Source organism: Diadema antillarum, unplaced genomic scaffold (assembly GCF_040938485.1).
Source record: "Diadema antillarum isolate AM-2024a unplaced genomic scaffold, OU_Dant_1.0 scf00000121, whole genome shotgun sequence".
NCBI lineage: Eukaryota > Metazoa > Echinodermata > Echinoidea > Diadematoida > Diadematidae > Diadema > Diadema antillarum.
The window spans coordinates 255,033-275,140 of NW_027271010.1; the positions used below are offsets into that span (position 1 = coordinate 255,033).

The 20,108-nt window shown below is 40.0% G+C and overlaps 1 protein-coding gene across 1 annotated transcript in view; it reads left to right on the forward strand.

The window, feature by feature from the left end:
- Positions 1–20,108, forward strand: part of LOC139720096 (pikachurin-like) — a 159,836-nt gene that overhangs the window by 92,500 nt on the left and 47,228 nt on the right. Inside the window, exon 3 of the mRNA XM_071631465.1 lies at positions 3,988–4,257. Within this exon, the coding sequence (XP_071487566.1) occupies positions 3,988–4,257 (270 nt within the window). The remainder of the gene's footprint in view (positions 1–3,987; positions 4,258–20,108) is intronic.

Here is a 20,108-nt window from a genome sequence, read left to right on the forward strand (position 1 = left end):
TTTTTTTCTTAATTGTCATAGGAATATTTGATAACTTGAGAATTATTAAATGAGAAAACTGGACAAAAGACATAGGCAAAATGTATTTAATCTAGCGATTGCTAAAAATCACTTGCACAAAAATATTCACTTTTTCTGTAGTCCAAATGTAAGAGAAGTGTTGTCCATCTTGTATTACATTGGCTGTAGAAAGAAATGTTTGTAATATTTAAATGAAAAATAAAATGTGAATTATTATCATTCATAACCTCAAGGAAGCTGAAAAACTGATAACCAGATACATTGCATATAGCATTTGATTCAAATGCAAAGGAGCAAAGGACTCAATGACATTCGAAACTTCTGTGCCGTTTGTAATCGAGTTCCTTGCAGATCACATGTTAGGAAATCAGATGTAGCACCAATTAATATAAAATTGGAAAGATAAGGGAAAAGTAATCCTCAGGAAAAATATGTTATGAATTGCCAGGTTGGAAGGAAAAAAAATAGGAGGGGGGAGGAGAGATAGAAATAACTTTTAAGAAGCAGAGAACCATTGAACAGGATCAGGATGAGACCCGAACCGGAAAAAAAAAGAAGAAAAAAGAGCAGAATGAAATTTGATAGCTTCGTCAGACAAGTGCCAGAGCAAGACCTGGCGGGGAGTGTTTGGACAAGATGCGAGTTAATGGAGCGGTAGGCCCAGCTACCGCTGGAGTATTTAGGCTAAACACGGTGTAAGGAGCTTTGCATTTCATGTATAGATTTCTCCGGGGTCGTGTCGCATGGGTTAGGTGAGGAGGCGGTGCTAGACAAGCCTGCGAGTCTTTTAGAAGGTGTGGAGTGATGCCATGCATCTGTTCTCCCAGTACTGAAGATTCTATCACCATATCTCTCCAGCGGTCAGTTTTTTTTATATTTTTTATTTTGAGGAGTATTGGCAATCCAAGCTACTAATCAAATTTTTGTGGAACTTTTGTAATATCAAGGGACTTCAAAAAGTGCAGAGATTTGGGTCACCAAGTTCAAATACATTTCTCATATTTATTGATGACCCTAATGAACAGGAATAAACTTTGGCAGTAAAAAAAAAAAATGGGTTCAGATCTGAGTTGTTGTTTGCATTTTTAAAATTATTTGAACAGTGGATTATCTGATGAAGGGACACAAATGAAACTTGTCAATGTCAGGACTTTTACAAGAGTTTGATTCATTCGAAGATTTCTCTTGAAAGAATTATTTTTTCTATTTGAAGATCAAAAACATGTTAATAAAAATTCTTTAGGTCTTTTGGAATGGTCATTCTGTTGGCAGTATACAAAGTGAGATTACCCTGTTGAGGACAGGCTGATTTTGCTACAACATGTATTTCCAATAGACACTTACCGGAGTATACTCGGGACTCGTCACAACGGGTTAAGACAAGGGAATTTGAATGGTTTATGGTCAAAATCGTACTTTGGGTAAATTTTATCTCTTGAAAATATGTTGTAGTGTACTGAGCTGATTTCCATTTGATTTCTCTTTTCTTAGCCTTCATATGAATGTCTCTGTATGAATGTCTCTGTATGAATGTCTCTGTATGAATTGAGCAGAATAAAAAACAACAACAACACCAGTGCAGTTCTTTTTGAAACTTGCTTTGTAGGAATCAGAACACCTCCGACATTCTGACGGTCTAATCAGGCGAGAAACCTTGCCATATTTTCCAGCGGGGCATGGAGCATTTTGCGTATTAATGATAACCTGAGGCTGAAATGACCCAAATTCAAATGAAATGAACCCTGACCAAGTGGAAAAAAAAACCATTCTAGTTTTCACAGAGTTCTTGAATTCTTAGATTTCTGTGAGTATTTGTGCTGGTTGGAAAAAAATTAGGGGTTGTGAAAGGAATTCATCCTGTCTTGAATTTTGTAATAATAATAATTTAAAAAAAAAACCATTTCCTAACTGAGTAAAGCCACGTTTTTGACATTTTAAATGTAGAGAATGAAATTCTTTTGCAGATTGGCGAGACTGTTTAGTGAATGGATGAATGGGCAAACATATTAAAGATATTAGATTCAGGCTGCAGCATAGAGAAAAAGCCCTGAGTCATATTGGTGTAGGCATCTCTATTTACTCTGTTTGTAACCACAGGACTGGAATCTCTTATTTCTGTTTATTGTATCATAATATGTAGTAGTGTATTGGCATATACATTTACGAAGGGAATTCACCTCACATTGCACTTAAAGATCTTGAATTGATTTCCACTTACTTCATGATTTTCAAAGCTGTTTGTGATGACGTAAAGACAACCCAAGATAAGTTATTAGCTACATCGTAAACCATCGTGGAATGGCCGAATCGGGATGACACTTTTGTTGTGGGGTCAGAAGCGGAGCTCTGCTTTCAATCATATCATACTGTAAAAGTGGATATTTTCACGTGACTAATTTTTCGCACTTGGCCGGGATAGAAGAGTTTCGCATGTTTTTAAATCCGAGGAATCAAGACATCATGCCTAGGAACATATGGCAAGCAAAAATATTCGCATGCTTTTATTTTCGCGCTAGTTTCTGGTTGCGCGAAATGCGTGAAAATTTCAACACTTTCAACGCGAAAATTTCCACTTTTACAGTATTTGATATTTTGTGTTTGGGTCACATCCTGCTAGGTGCAAAAAGGATGTTTGATTGACATACAATTTCAGAGAGCATCCCTTTTCTCATTGGTTTACATGTAATGGTTTCTGCATTACTGTAAAACATGATATTTTGCGGCATGAAATTTTCGCAAATTGCAGCCGACGGCCTTTTTTGTGGCATGCAATTTTCGCGAGTTGCCTCTAACATTCAGTGCATATAGTGTAGACAAGAACTTTCATGTGCATTTTAATTTTCGTGAATCTTGGCTCTCGCAAAAGTCGCAAAATTAAAACGCACGCAAACATTCCTCGTTTGACAGTATCCATTTGCCAACGGGGTCACTTGCAGAGGGTGACGTGACATTTGCTCCTACGACAATTGCTCCGGTCTTATTTTCTCCAAGGACTTAAAGGGTTAGGGTTAGGGTTATGATGGGACTTTGGGTGTAGTTCGATGTGAGGATTAGGATTAGGGTTAGGGTTATGTTTGTGGTAATGTGTGTTTGGCAAAGTGTGCAGATATTTCATTGGAGCAATTGTCACAGGAGCAAATGTCATGGAACCCTGATGGAGACCTGATGAACTATCATTCATCTTCCCCACCCCTTGTATTGTTCAAAGAAAGTTAGCATCATGTGAACATTACTGTAACCACATAGAAGGACCTATATTAAGCTTACAACACGTATCGGGGCAATTACCCCCCCCCCCCCCCCCCCCCCCCCCAGCTAAATACTGCTAAGTGGTAAGGTTAGAGTAACGATTAGGGTTAGGGTTAGGTTTAGGGTTAGGAGTTTGGGTTAAGGTTGGATTTAGGTTCAGGATTAGGATTAGGATTAGGGCCAGGGGAAGGGTCCTGGGAAAATTGCCCAGGGGGTAATTGCCCTAGACCCCTTACAACAAATTAGTTGTTCGTGAACATGTACAAGACACTACCACTCTCCCTAATTCCGCTTCACTTTTAAAATCACCATCACCATACCAGCTATCATCTTCTTCATCAGCGATCATCATCATCATCATCATCATCATCATCAACTTCATCATCATCAACTTCATCATCATCATCATCATCATCATCATCATCATCATCATCAGTTGTATCTTTGTTGTCATTGGCAACAGCAGCATGATCTTCCAGGGCCCCATTTCATAAAAGATGTATGATAGCAATTCTTGCTAGACTGTCAACTTCTTGTAGCAACAGCCAACAAGGAAGTAGGATTTTTGTCATTACCGTGACACTTGCCATTGCAGCAAAAGTTGCTGTCATGCCAACTTTATATGACATGGGGCCGGAGTTTACACGAATTCTCTTTGACCTCTTCGACTTGTTACAGGTAGTAGTGGATGTTTCTTCACACTTGATCTTTCTCCAGGTGAAACGATTGACATCGATGGTGAGCCACCAACGACGGACACCCTCATCACCGACGACGAGGACCTCGACGGCCAGGGCAGTGGCTCTGGCGACGGGGCCGACCCCGACGCTGAGCTGGATCCCACGACCGGCCCGACCGAACCCATCGAGCAGGCAGGTCTGACGTGCATGGACTGGCCGTGTGAGAATGGTGGTACCTGCTTCATCCTTGGGGAAACACCTATGTGCAACTGTGCCCTAGGGTGGGAGGGGGCCATGTGTGAACAAGGTAGGGCACATTGCAGTATATATGTACCAAATATAACATATAAGTATGTTCATTTCTGTATTAAAGTGATTTCTCTTTCATATCATTTTTAGAAGTTTTCCATTTGATTTTGATTGTACCAATAAAAAAGTGTATGATTGACGTCAGATTCCTCTGAACAATTACTATGCATTTATAAATCTATCCTTTTCTTCCATTTTCTGTGTTATATTTATGACACCAATTATGCTTCCTTTCCAAGGTCCTAAAAATGTTGCTTTTTTGTACTTTTTTTTACCTTGGCAAGTTTATTTATTTAGGGAAATTATCTTCTGCAGTATCTCTTTTTTTCTATACAGAACTACTGATAGGACTTAGAGCTGAAATATAAATGCAGTCAAATTTATTTGCTGCAATTTTCATTCTCATTCTCAAAAAATATGTGGGAGTTCACTGGCTTAGTTGAAAATATTCATCAGCAGCAGAACACAGCGACTATGTAATTCGACCGGCCTGTCCAAGGCTTGCCCCCGTGGGTATATTTTCAGTGAAAATGTCATTTAATGATAATCATTTACCTGGTATGACACCCCCTGTGGGCCCTAGCAGGTTTGTCCTACCTCGTCATGCACTCGCCATGGCAACCAATGTTTGTCAACATGGTCACAGAGAACCCCAGAGGTGTCAAAACATTAGTGCGAGGAAGTATGGAGTGCTGGATCTGTGTTTTTTTTTCTTGCTCTATCTGGTGCTTTCTTCCCCCCCCCCCCCTCTCTCTCTCCAATTCCGGTGGCAGATGGGGGGGGGGGGGGGGGGGGAGGGGCACCGGGCCCCCTTTATTTTTGTTAAAATAAAAAGAAAAACAGGAAAGGGGGTGCATGTGCCCCTTTTATTTTGTTTTGTTTTGCACCCACCTTTCCGGAATTCCTGGATCCGCCCCTGAACTCAGATCCCTGCTTGCAAAACAATAAATATTGTTGTTTCACCACTTGATCCCCTTACCCCCCAACCTTTTAGGGGCCGTGTTTAATTTTTGGATCATTGAAAGTGCTTCGCAAATCATCATCTTTGGGCTACCCAGCCTGCCCCGGAGAGGGGAAACAAGTCCAACGTTAGTCTGTTGTGATACTCTGGGGCAGGCAACTCACAGTCCTAGGTGCCTAGTCCTGACTTTGCAGAAGTTTTTGTCTCCCCACATCTTTATATCTCCCCCTCTCTCACTGTATCATTTTGTTATATCCCCTCCCCTCTCTCCCTCTGCAGTAGTTATCTCTTTTTCTTTCCCTTTCTCACTATGTGATTACAAACATGCATATTTGTGTATGCAAGTATATATATGTGTTGTGTGTGTATAGAACATGTATGTATTGATTTAGTGTGGCACATACAATTTTTCTTAATTCATCACAGATCCAACACATATAATATATTCATATATCCCGATATATTCACATTTTTGTATGAGACACTTTTCTCACTGTATATGGACATACATATTTGCAAGTGTGTGTCTGTGTGTGTGTGTGTGTGTGTGTGTGTGTATGAATTAGATTTCTGTGTTGAGCTCTTGCTTTTTGTCATGGAATATATGTGAATTCAGAATTACAGAGAAAAGAATGCCGGAAGCATTCAAAGAGTCTGGCATGGCTGGTATTTCTATGAAAAAACACGTGATTTATGCATGCCCAACTCGTGGAGATTTGACAGTTCGTATAAACCAATGATGATGCGTGCATGCCCATAACCAGGAGACTGATCAGGAAGAAAAAGCTTGGGGAAATCCCCATTGCAATGTTCAGAGTGTAATACTCCTGAGAGAAGACGGCAAACTCCTTCATTTGAGGTCTAGTAGAAAGTATCAGCAATTCAAATGTGGATTGATGGAATGATAAGGTTGAGTAGGTACAGGAGTGAAATAAAAGGCCAGTAGAAAACCCCTTTTGAGGACTAGCTGATTTTGCCATAACATGCATTTCCCATGATCTGCCAAAGTATAGTGTTCATATTTTGCCATACAGCAATAATCGTAGGTCATTGACTAGGACAGCTGTTTGTCAGTTATGTAACAAAGGGGCTGGTGAGTATCTTTTGCTTTATGAGTTTAGTGTTTCAGTTGAAAACAGCCACGAATGGTTGTGTCAAATGATTAAAAAAGCATGCATTTTTAAGTATCATTCCACATAGTGAAATTGTTGGAATTTGTATACATTAGTCTCTGCACATGCAGCAAATGTAATGACATTTATACAACTTTAACATGGCTGTTACTGTGTTTTTTTTTGTCTTTGGTGTGTTTTGCTTGCTTACTTTGTTAAATATAATAAACCATCATCCAGTCCGTGAACATACCTTACCCATCATCCAGTCAATGAACATACGTGAGTGTTTTCTAGTGGGTTTCCATAGATGTTGATTGCAGTATTAAATTACACCACCACCAGCACCTCCACCATTGCCCTCACCACCAACATAACAATTACATGACAACAAATGCCCTAGCCACACTGTTTCTGAGCCAAAGTAAAATTCAGTGGTTATGGGGGTAAATTAATATATCTGTGAAGTGCATGCAGTTCTCCCACTAAATCCAGAGTGATTAGAGAAGTAGGAATGGGGAAGAATGCCCTAGCCACTCTGTTTCTGAGCCAAAACAAATGTAGATTTATATATCTGTGAAGCACATGAAGTTCTCCCAAGTGATGAATCCAGAGTGACTGGACAGGCAAGAATGGGAAGTCATATCGTAAAGGCAGGTGACGATCGAACGCCATGCGAAGTGCCAATGCCTGCTTGAAGGTGGCGCTGCCCGAACAGGTGCCAGGGGAACAGATGGAGGCAGACTCTTTGCCCTTGTGGAAGCGAGAAGGACTTGATTGCTTTCATGCATCCTTGTGTGAGGGAAAAAACAGAAAACGAGACTCATCTTCAAGTTAAAATCATGCGTCACTCGCGGACACAGCCTCTACTGGCTTTGGTATGAAGGCCAATGGCTGTCTGTATGCGCCAGCCTTCGTTATTTTTTTTCCCTATCTAGTGATTTCTCCATGTGTGCCAGGCCCGTAGCCAGGATTTTTCAAGGGGGGGTGCGGTCACTAAAAAAACGGACCTTCGGTACCAATACCAATGATGACACACACACACACACACACACACACACACACACACACACACACACACACACACACACACACACAATTATATATATAATATATATATATATATATATTCTTTGGACGACCGAACTACAAAAGTTGTATAAGAATTTGCGCACAAAGCGCGCCGCAAATTGTGAATTTTGACTGTTTTAATGACGTTTTAAAGTCTTGAGGAAATTTGTATTTTTGTCTGTTGCATGCAATCGCATTATGGTATTTCATCTAGGAAATAGTAAAAACTCATTTTGCCAGGAAGTTGCAAAGTTTAATTGTGTTCGAGACTCTGCGCGCGTAGCGCGCCGCGAAATTGAGAATAGTGATTTTCCTGGTGTTGTTTTAACTTTTATTTTTTCTATTGTATACCCGCATTAGCAGGCTTGAAGCCAGGATTTTTAAAGGAAGGGGGGATTGCGTTAATTAACAAAACGGTCCTTTGATACTGTCCCGGGAGGGGACACCATGGATCATACATGGACTTTCAAAATGGCCCCTAAACGAGTAATGATCATATGATTTTTTCGGGCCTTAAAAACAAGTATTCCTTAAATGTTTCCTGCACCCTAAAGAAGTACTTCATCATGATTGAACAATATACCATTTTCCCAAATTTCGGCCTTTTTGATACCCTTTGATTATATACGCTCGTACATCACACTTTCCATCTAATCCGTGAGAAAAAACTACCCCTATTACGCGTTTTCTTTAGCGAGTATGGTCACGGTGTCCACCTTTCAGTTGGAGTTTTCCATCCCATTGGATGCTGTTTGGAAGATGAAACATTCACTTTACTATACAGTATATCAGCCGTTGGTATGCGAGTTTGTCAAAAACGAAAATAAATAAGAAAATTTTTAAAACAAAATGAATTGTAAATGTGAACCATATTTTGCCTCCTTGTGGTAGGATATTTCCAGCATTTCCGAACTTTCAAATAATCATTTTAGATTTAATAATATTAAAGGTAGTAGATCCGATTCGCAAACATCTCCAATATCAGTCAAATGTCATATTAACCATCATGCTAAGAAGGTTTTCTTTGTGAAATTTGGAGGTCAGTGAAATTCAAAAATTAAACATCCGTTAGCCATTGGAAGAAGTATATAAGCGCCCGATTGCAGACAGCAGGTGGCAAGGTGACCGTTGCAACTACTTACATTATTACCACCTCCGAAGGAAATGCACCAGTCCGACTACAGCCATCATCGAAAAATGAGATGGAATGTGGAATGTATTTGGTCGTTTTTGCTCCCAAACTTAACAGTTATGTTGTCAATAAGGCTGCTACGTATCTAGATAATGTCTCACATACAACTGTATCTGGATATTGCGTTGAAAATGATATTTGGCGAGAAACAAAAGCTTGAAATCACAGGAATTCACACTGCTGACAACGGCAGACAGTGAAGGTCAACGGCTCAAATTTTCGTTGGTAGTCTCGTCACGTGATAGTTCTGTATGGATTGTACACGTTCCCTATGACAGCAATTGTGAATGGGTAGTCTAGCTTTACTGCAAATTTGCGTCAGGACTGCTCAACCAATGGACAAGATTCTTATGTCACAAAAATGGGCAGAACCTCTACTTTCTGAAACCGTGCGCCCCAAGTTTGTGCGATCTTCCGTTCTCGAGATATCCCGTCTGGAAGAATTGCAAGACGGCAAAATATGCTCAAATTCGTCAAATTTGGACTGTTCGCCATGGACAATATTCTACTCTTAAGGTACTTTTCTGATCTAATTTGCGTCACTGCTACAAATGTTACAGTAAAGATATATACACATAAATAATCCCTAAAGTGTCCACTTTTAGAATCCGGGCTTCCCAAGTTTGCTTCTTAAACAGTTTAAAAGTTATGGCAGATTTTGTGGAAAAATGCGTCGATTTTTGACCCGTTTTACGTGTTGTAGCGTTCGCGCGGAAGCGCGGCTTCGCAGATGACCGAAAGTTTTCAATATGTAATAGCTCGCACAAATTGATACATAACATTTGTGTTTGTGTGCATGGGGACGATCCGATGGTTCATACAACAAAAGGGTTTCGTACAATTATTTTTAACATTGTTAAACGTACTCTTCCACATTTACGTAGCATATAATGTGTCTTTATATTTATTTGGATTGTTATCTTGAGAATTGCTAAAAACCGTTATTATGAAAAAGTGGACCTTTCAGAATTTGGGGGGGGTGCGTACGCACCCGACGCACCCCCCCCCCTGGCTACGGGCCTGTGTGCTATCTATAGTAGATTTGAACAGAGGTGTGTACAGTAGAAATTGTCTTGTGTTTTCTATGCATATGTTTTTTTCCTTACTTCTTTGTTTTGATGATGTCATTTTAGTGAAAAATGAATGATTTGGTTACTGAAGATATGTGAGATAAAACTGGCTTCCTTTTCCTTCTAGCATGTAATCAGTACAGAGCATTTCAACAGAAGCATGAAAAATATTTAAAGATCCTAATCAAGATCTGTTTATGCAGTGACTGATATGAGAAAAAGGGAAAATTTAACAATCATTTTGCTGGTATTGTGTCTAATTGGGGCTCCAGTATTATCTCTGAGCTAGTTCTATCTGTAGATGCCCTTGATTAGTAGCAATGTGTTTTGGTAGATGCCTGTCTAGATGCAAACTGACACATGGATGCCACAGTTAGCGACTGACACATGATGGGCCGCTGGTATCATGGCACTCACAGACTAAATTGCACAACTAACCCAGGGGAGAAGGGACCAATGAACAAACGAAACACAAGACCGATGAAAGTGGCTCATTGTGGAGATATTGAAATCTGGCACCCCGTGACACGTTCAGCGAGCAAATGATTTGGACAAATCGTACCCCCGGCGTGATTGCCATCGAGACTCGCAAATTTCACCCGGAATAGCTCTGCAATCATGAGGTGGGGAGAGGGGGGGGGGGGCAATCTGTGACAAATTGGAAAGCGACGAAATGATTCGCATCGGATGTTGTAAGGAGGAAACGTCAATAGTTGACTTTCATCTGACGGAGTGGATATTGAGCAATTCTAAAGAGAGCAGTAAAGGAAAGCTGGTCTGAGCAAATAGTAGTGACAAATTACTTTTTGATGTTTTGGGTTATTTGTCTCACGGGGCTGAGAATATGTATATGTTTCTTTGTATCTGATGTGCACAGATGGCAAAACTGAAATGAAATATCTGTGGTTTAGACATATATGAGAATGGCATGATGTATGGTATGATCTAGGTTGCTTCATATCTTTTTATTTTTGTCATAGCACAAACAAAGAAGAAGAGAAGAGAAAAAAATCACCACTTTCAAACATCAAATATGAATCTTGTGACAGTACTATTTTTATTTGTTTTTGATGATGTGGCAACTTTACATCTGTAGATGAAGGTGTAATTCATGTTGTTTGTAAACTTTGCATCTTACAAGTTATAAGGAAGACCACAGACAACTGGCAAGTGTGAATCTCTTTACAAGTTTGCATTTGCTTTTGATGATGTAGGAAAGCAGATTGGCTGATTTGGGTACATGCTCTTTTCACCAATTAAGTTTTCATGCATGCATTTGGTATTCAGCTTTACTTGATTTGTAAATCCACAGAAGAGTCACATGCAACATTCCTCCTGCTCTCACCAGTGTGACATAAGCTAACAAGATGGCTCCTTCTGAGAAAAAAAAAAGCTCATCCAAGAATACAGTCATATTGACTTTATATATCTTCATTTGATTCCCCTTGGTTGCGTCTGTGAGTTTTGCATGCCTTAACTAGGACTGGCAGACAGATTTATATAGATTATGTAGGTCAGTTTGTTTTCGTTTTTTATTGTTCGTGTGTTAATTTTTATTATAAACTCGTAGTTTGTATTTCAATCATTTCCTATGATATTGGATGCACGGTGAAACCAGACCTCAAAAATTTCATAAGCAGTATTTTGATAGGGACTGTTAAGCCAATGCCCCTTCTGTTTTCTTCAAATAAGTTAGCTTTCTTTTCCAAAATGTCACACAAAGTGCTTGTTACAGTCTCGTTATAAGCTGGCTACACAGACATGTCATTCGTGAATAATATTGTCACCTGAGTTATGTTAGATGTTTCATTATACAAATGATGCACAGGATAGAGTGCATTAGTGGACTACATTGTAAATACCCGAGAGTGAGCTGCATCTCCACTAACGCCACGAAATAATCCAGTGCATCATTTGTTTTATAAAATGGGTCGAAAACTAACAGCATTTTTCACGTACATTTGTGGGTCAATACCAGTCAGCTACATGTAGCACTCACTCAAGAGTCATGATGTCCGAAGATATTCGTCCCAAACATTTACGCACGTCGCACTCGGAAATTCCGCACATATAAGTACTGTACGTATAAGAGTATACGTACGCCACACATGACTGTAATGCACACAAGAAAGGGCCGGCCGGCCGGCAGCCCGAACTAGAAGTTGTTTACAGGATTGACAGCGCGTATAGTAGTGCGCGACGCACTTGTAACAATTGATTGAGTGTGCACTGCTAGTGTAAACATTGTGACGTCAGGCCGTGCATGTTAGTGAGAAATTAATGCACGCACACGTGACTCATTTCAGCGCTTCCAATTGGCTACATTCTTGAACCCATTTTATAATGCATTTTATCACAATTGAGAGTTAAGCTTCCCAGGCAAATTCAAAACTAAGCAATTCTCAACACAGCAGCCTCACAATGAGTGCTAGACAAGACACCTCTGACGTTCTATCTCTGTCTTGCCACATGCGAGTTAATAATTACATAATAAGTGCCCGGGTCCGTAAATTAAATGGTGTGAACACTTGACATGATGTAACCATATGAGGTTGCTGTTGGTATGTGTATGATCATGCGTGAGTCAGTGTGGAAGCATACAGTTGTGTGGTCTGGCATTTATCAATCATGCATAATATGATGCGTGCGAGATCACATTCATGTGTAGTAACTGTAGACCAGTTTACCAACAGTTCAGAATTTATGTATACATTAAAAGCATGCACTTTTTCTCTACAACCAGAAAGCTTATACAACATCTTACGCAGTACATACAAAGTGCATCTTAACCCATTGAGGATGGACTGATATTGCTACAACATGCATTCATTTCCCATAGACAACTGCCCAAGTATACTCCGGACTCGTTCTCAATGGGTTAAGTATTAAAATGAATTATTTATGAGTATGTGCAGATGAATGCAGTAGCTTGTCCATAATTAAAAGAAAAATGTTTAAGAATAGTGAAATAATCAGTGAATCTGACCTATTTGGGGATTTTTGTAAGACTTGCTAACCATTTAAATAAAAAGCTGCCCTGCCTCCTGCCTGCTTCCCCCTCCCACCGCCCCCCCTCCCCCTCCCCCATCAAAGGAGCAAGGTATTCATGATGAGTAAGAGTGACGTGACACTGGCGACTCGTTTTCAATCTGCTCCACGCCGTCTCCGGTTTCGCTTTGATCGCGGGATTTGCAATAAACTTCTCCCCCACCCAAACTGTAAATAATTAATCCAGGTGCTCTACACCAGAGGCAGTTCCTTTTAATTGCAGCAGCCGTGATGCTGCCGGCACTGAGAATAAGATGAAAAAAAAAGTGAATTCTCGTTTGAAAAGGTGGATTGAGCTATGGTAGAGGGTCATGCGAAAAAATTACCACTCATACGCTGTGTGAGAATGAGCGCTCACAACCGTGACCCTGTTTCATCACACACGTATGTCAGCCGTAGCTCAGATATAAACAAGATGACATCCCTCTTACTGAGCAGTATTGAAATGTAATCAAAGTAATGGATATTTCTAGAACAAGGTTGAAGCAATGTACTGCCAATTCAATGCTTTGAATGTTTGGTGAGTTGTGTGAGATGCATCATCGACAATCTGATCCCACTAATTTTTTTGGCAGACAGCACAATTTTGAAAAGTTGCAAATGAGAAGTGAAATTCAGAAGTGTTTGAAGAAATGGTGATGTGTCATTGTTATTCTTATGAGTATCTTTGATTTTGTTATGGTGAAGGGTTCTAATTCTTTTGCTCATTCAAAATTTTATCTATCTTTCCTGCTGAATGGTATAGAATTTCTGCACTCTATTATATCAGACTGAATTTACCCGTTTCAGATTAGGTGTAATTAAGTGTACATGATATTTTATCCCCCTTATATTTAGATCAAATCTATTCTTTAATCTAATTTGTCAAATAACAAATTTGTCAAAAGAAAAATGCTGCCAAATTAGATAGCGGTGTTATGGATTCCTAGCAAAGTTGATTGGTATTGGTTGAGCTTATATCTCAAGTGGCAGGCGTTGTCGCCATGAATGATGGGCAGGCGAGGGCAGTGTTTACAGTGCTGCAAGTCTTGTGTGCCAATGGGAAGGGTGGGGGGGGGGGGGGTAGAGGGGGTGTCATCTTTAGCTGGTAAAAGGAAAACAAACTCCATCCCCAACCACCAGTCAAGCTTTCCTTGGGATGCGGGGCCAGTGGATGGATACTCCACCTGGATGTAACCACGGAAACCGGAGATGCTCACTCCAACGTCCTAATGAGGCATCCTAGACACCACTTCTCCTCCCTGCTCAAACAAAATGTTTGTGCTGCCGTGTAAGCGACACCGTCTCTGGCTCTGCACTCTTTGATCCGTCACATGGCAGATGCTGCTCGAATTGGCACCGTCCCTTATCTGCTTGTATCAATTCGATCAGACACGACGATAAATATATCTTTCATTCAAAGCAAGTACTGATTGTTTAGCCCACATTTGAAAACGGGGGGGGGGGGGGGGGGGGGTGTTAAGGGAGGGGGACTTGCATCAAAGCAATCTGTAGACTGTGTTTGGTGTTGAGGTCCAAGGCTCTTAAACAGGGTTGTTTATAGAATGCAGAATATGGGGAATGGGTGGTCTGAACTTCCTCATACATAAGATATAACAATTTGACATAAAAGAAAAAAAAAACATGGATTGAAATAAAATCTGATAAAGATGGCTGTTTTTATGCTCACAGATAAAATGCAGAAATTAATTAGATTGACAATCTTGATTTTCACAGTTAAGACTCACATTGAAAAGGTGTTTCAAGTCTATTATTCTCTTTTTTTGTTTGTCCAAGGTTCATTTCAAAGCTGTTTAATTTTGCTCAGTATGGCATTTTTCATATCCTATCACCAAATGATCATGTTTTCCAGTCAAGGCCTGCCTCTAAACCAGTTATTTAGAAAAAAAAAGATTTTTTTTTTATTATATTAATAATATTATATTATATTATTATTATAGGTATAATACACTGTATAACTGAAAAAAAAAATTGCATACAATATAACAGGAGAGGGGCTGTGCTCTACTCTAATGCTGTTAAGCCATCTTCATAGAGGTGTAAAGTTTGTGGCAGTTGGGAGGCTTGCAACATTAAAGAGGCCATTATGCAGGTTGATGCACATGGAATTATCTTACATAGTCTGCATCTACAGCGTGAAAAGTGCATATTCAGAAACTACTTGAGAATGATCTGTATGCACAAGCCTGCACTCTCTTTCTCTCTACCCCCCCCCCCCCCCTCTCTCCGAGGCAGCTCCGGATCGAGTTTGGTGCAACATGCACTCTGCATCTCATGGCAGGTTAATATGGTGGAAATGCATGTCACCCAGAAAAAAGAGAAAGGGAGAGAGAACAGAGAAAAAAAAAATGTGTACCCCACATCTGCGGCGCCCCCGGCAAAAAATATCCGGCAGAGGAACAATGAAAACAGTGGCAGGAAAGATACTCAGTCTCTTCTAAGGTAAGGGAGGAAAGACAAGATCAGGAGAAACGGATTGGGGGGGGGGGGGGGGTGGGGATGGGGGAGAGGGGGGGGGGTGAGGGGGAAAAGGGAGGTGCAAGGAGGGGATGAGTTCTGGAGCTTTTTATGGAGAAGATAGGAAGACGACCAGTCGTAACAAGGAGGTTAAGGGTCTACGAAAATTCCGCCGCAAGGAGATCCTTTTTTTTCTCTCTTCTGTCTTTTTTTTTTTTTTGCAGATGACACTTTATGAGGCAAGTGCAGCCCTGACGCCATTGTAGCTAATCCTGTCAGTGGACGTGCGACACTCGGCATTACAAATTGAATGAATTGCAAAGTGTGAATATCGATGTCGGAGATACCCTTCCTTTCCCCCCTTTTCAAGTGAGTCAGGAGTTTACGTCTGGCGTTACCTATATCGGGAATTTCCCAGATACGGTAGCCATAGGCTCCCTTTCCCGATAAATGAGTTTGTGAACCTGCAAAGTTTGGGAAGTCTTGATCTTTGTGGCCAGATTTATTTTCAGTTTTCAAGTCTATTTCAGTTCAGTGACACTTATTTCCAGTAAATATCAATATACGTATATGTACAGATAACAATCTATTCAAGGCCACTGCTACATATCACCATTCCTGTTTTGACAAATGTCCCCCATCCCTCCCCCACCTCCTCCTCAAATATTTTGGACCCTGCATTTATCTTTTCTGCTCTTTGAATGTAGGGAAAGAATATAAAGTAAAGCACAGGGATTGCTTGTGTGGGTAGAGAAATCATGGAAATTTTCAGAACTTGTGCTCTCCAGGTACATCAGCTTATTGGAATGCCCTTATCACATCCCCAAGGTCTTCTATCTATCCCCCACAAATGTCTTGATGTACTGCAATAGTGGAAATTTTTGCGCATTTTGTGTGGTATGAAACTGGTGGGAAAATAGAAGCACGCAAATTTGCTTCCTGTCAAAATTGTGTCATTGTAATTTACATTTTGATTCCATGGAATTAAAAGCACACAAAATTCATCTTACCCAGTTGAGCACGAAAAATTACTTAGTGGCAAATGACCACTTTTACAGTAGCTGGTGATGTACAGTCTCGTTGATGCTTGCCAGTGCATGTTCAAGGGAAGCAGCTTATCTGCAGCTTGGCTCATCTCAGTGATGAATTTTTCATTAAAAAAGATTATAAAACCACCACCGAAATTGATGGCTTTCATTTTAAATCCTGGCTCTCCTAGTGAGCGTCTTAAAACATCGTCGGGGACTCTGTAAAGATTCAGACGGGTAAAGAAGCGAGGGATTTAGATTTTCGTAAATGGGACTGACTGGAATGTTAGGCATGAATATTTCATCCTCAACCTATCTCTGTCTTGACAGGTCTTGGAGGTGAAACTGGAAGAGCTAATGATGCTCAAAAAAGAGAGAAGGAAATGGCATGGACTTGATTAACATGCTAATCTTGAGCTGCTGTACTTATTCTGTGGCCAAGGTGATCAAAACTGACATTAGCATATAGATTGAAACGGGGGCTCAGGACTTTGCGAGTGTTGGAAAATGTGTTGGAGCAGGGTTGAAATGGAGAAACTAATTTTGAGACAGAGTATGGCAAATGATTCTCTCCCTTGCCTGATCCCCCCCCCCCCCCAATATACAAAACATAAGCACACAAAGGCACTTGTCCAGGCATTTAATGATTGCCTATCCTGAAGTCTTTATAATTGTTTGTGTGTGTTTGTGTGTATGCATGTTTTTATTAAACCAAAAGTTAACCATGGGCTCGATATTGCATACCAGACTGACATATATGCATACCACCCCCCCCCCCCACCCCCACAAAAAAGTGTATTGATATACACCACATTCACTGTGTCCACATTGCAAAGGCGTATCAGGAGATAGCAGCCTGTCATGACTATTGAGTGTATGTCTGCAGGTGGTTTGTGTGTATTCCCAATACTCTTCATATTTGAGCTGATGTACAAATATTCTACAGATAGTTGCTCAATAAACTTTGACAACAAAGATTGCAGGTACAGTAACAATGACCCCTCCCCCCCCCCCCCCCCAAAAAAAAAAAAAAAAAAAATTATATCAGATGAAGTTTCACAAACAGGGAGATAAAACAGAGTCCGCAAAAACAAAACAGGTGGTATAATCTCAAGCAGAACGTTGCAGCTCGGTGATTAAAGTGTAACCTGTCCTCTTCCTACTACACAACAGGGAGATCTGTGTCCCCTCCGTCCTTCATTTTCTCCTGATATTACAGACACTCTGTTGAAAACTGTGCCTACTGTCGGTCTTATGAGGCGTACCAGGAAATCAATCTGTTTTCAATAAGGCAGAGTTGGGTACTCTTTAGCACATGTCTATCAATACCTGAACATTGTTTCAAAAAGGAGGTGGGGCATGATTTTGTTCACACAAACAAGTTGATTTGATTTGCTGTCTGATGTCTTTCCAGCCATCCACACATGAGGCGTGAAATATGAATGTTCAATATTTGTGAGACAGACGTTGTATTGCAAGAAATTGATGTCTTTTTCTTGTGTCAAATATTTCACCTACTACGCTCAAAAGAGGCAGACTAAAATTATACCAAAAGAGCACATTAGTATATGCATGTATTATCAATAAAGAACATTGATGAGGTTTCATAGGAGGCCAATGTTTTGTCAACACCTTTGATGTCAGTGAAGTGACTGAATTCTGTTGATCAGTTTTGAAAGAGGAGTGACAACAACCTAACTTTCAAGCTGCATGATTTTAAAATTCCTCCCACCCCCACCCCCGAAAGAAAAAAAAAGACGAAGAAGGGGAAAAATTATGTGCCCATGCTGCAGCATCTAATACATTCCCCATTTTGGTCCATTAGACAAATTTGATCACAATTCCCCCCACTTTTCTCCTGGTTTTGGCACGTTCCATTGTTGGTTCCCATGGCAACTAAAACAGTGAATCGATTGGTGGAGAAAGAAAGAAAGTGTGTGCGTGTGTAAGAGAGAGAGAAAATAGGTAGGGGAGGAATGTTGATGAGGGGGAAATAAGCAAAGATGTCAACATGCATGATTGTGAACAACAAAATATTCCACAAATATTTTTTTCATTGTGTTTTTCAGTGGATGATAAAAGTGTGCTAAGTATTTGGTTTATTCATTTTTTTTTGGCAATGTACGTGAAACAATATTAAAACAGAAAGTATCTTGTGTCAGCTCCTCTGTAGGTTTTATAGTGAAGGAATGTCAGTTGATGTGTCCTTACTCTGAAGACCATGCAAGCAAACATTACATTGATCTTTTTGTTGTTGTTGTTGTTGTTGTTGTTGTTGTTGTTGTTGTGGTGTATCAGTCTTGGTCTGTATAGACTGCTGTTTTCATACAACTGAATTGTATAGATAAGATTCTTATTAAGGAAATATCCCCAAAATGTGTTAATAAAACATAGAGTACAGAGACACAACCTGTTATGATGTTTTGTTTGCAGAACCCATTTTTGAAGTGCAGATGCACTGTCATACATGTAAGCTTAATTGTATTGATATTGTATAATTTTTCAAAGCAGACATGTCTACAAACTGAGACATTTTTCAAAATGTATTTGCAAGGTCATAAACAGTACTAAGATACAACATGAATCAATGACTGCATAGTAGCTGAAGATGCATTTCATCTCAGAATCTATCTTGGCAGTGTGTCCTGATTTTTACATCCACTGGATTTGGGGCACAATCCAGAGGGTAGGTTTAGATGACCTAGTTTAAACAATTTAATGGCACGGCAAACATACAGTAGCTGTTTATGGCAACACAATTCATTCCAGTATAATGTAGTTTGAAGTCCTAACTTTGTGAATGGTGGCAGACACCCTTCAAAAATTGCTTTGAAAGATATGGTGTTAAAAAAGGTCAGTCTTTAGGGCTCTGCAGGGAAGCTGAAGATTCTCCCTTAACCTGTTGAGGACGAACTGATTTTGCTATAACATGCATTTCCCATAGACCCCTGCCCGAGTATACTCGGGACTCGTCCTCAACGGGTTAACTGTTAGCGGTATCACAAAAGGTCACTTTGAATGAAAAGGATACCACCAAAATGTTCTCCCACTGGTATATGAGGGGTAAATAAGGGCATTTCGTGAAATATCCATTCTTGTAACAAAAGCTGGGAGAGTATGGAGTGCTGAATGTCTATTTCCTTTAATGCCATTTTATTTGTATTTTTTTATTAATAGTAGTCTGTTTTGTTCTTTGTTTGTTTTGTCTTGGGTTTTGTTGAATGTCAAAAAGTAGGGAAGTTTTTTTGTTGTGTTTGGTTTTTTTTGTTGGGTTTTTTGTTGTTGTTGTTGTTTTTTTTTTTGCTTCTACTTCTATTGTGGCAGAGTACTAGAGAAGGGTATCCCTTGCCCCAGGGCAGACAGGATACAAAGAATTCCAATCCATTGAAACAGAGATCTGGTCTTTCCACGTCATCTCCGGACGACCGACGAGAAGAGAAATCTAGTTCCTGGCATGACTTTTGCCATCAGGGGAAAGGTTGCATTATTTATCTCAGTTTTTCCTCTCTCTTTCTCTGACCTACTGTATCTACACATGTTTCCCACAATTTTGAAATTCAGTATGATATACGTACGAAGAGAGGGCCATCTTGTACGTCCTCGCATGATAAAACGCATCAATTTTGGAGGGGTTAGTGGGAGCCCCTGCATCCAATATGCTGTAAAGAGTGCAGAGAGAATTCAGTGTGTGTCTTGCATGGCAAGAGAATCATGTGGTGGAAGATATCTAGTTCTATGTTGTAACAGCTCTGCATAATGATACATATTGAAAAACTGTTCATACCACATTGGCATCGAACAGTAAGAAGCACAGAGGCATTAATTATATGCACACATATGTGTATATGCAAGTCTGTGCTTATGTACTTGCATTACTGTGTGTGTATGAATAAAATTGGTAGATAGAGAG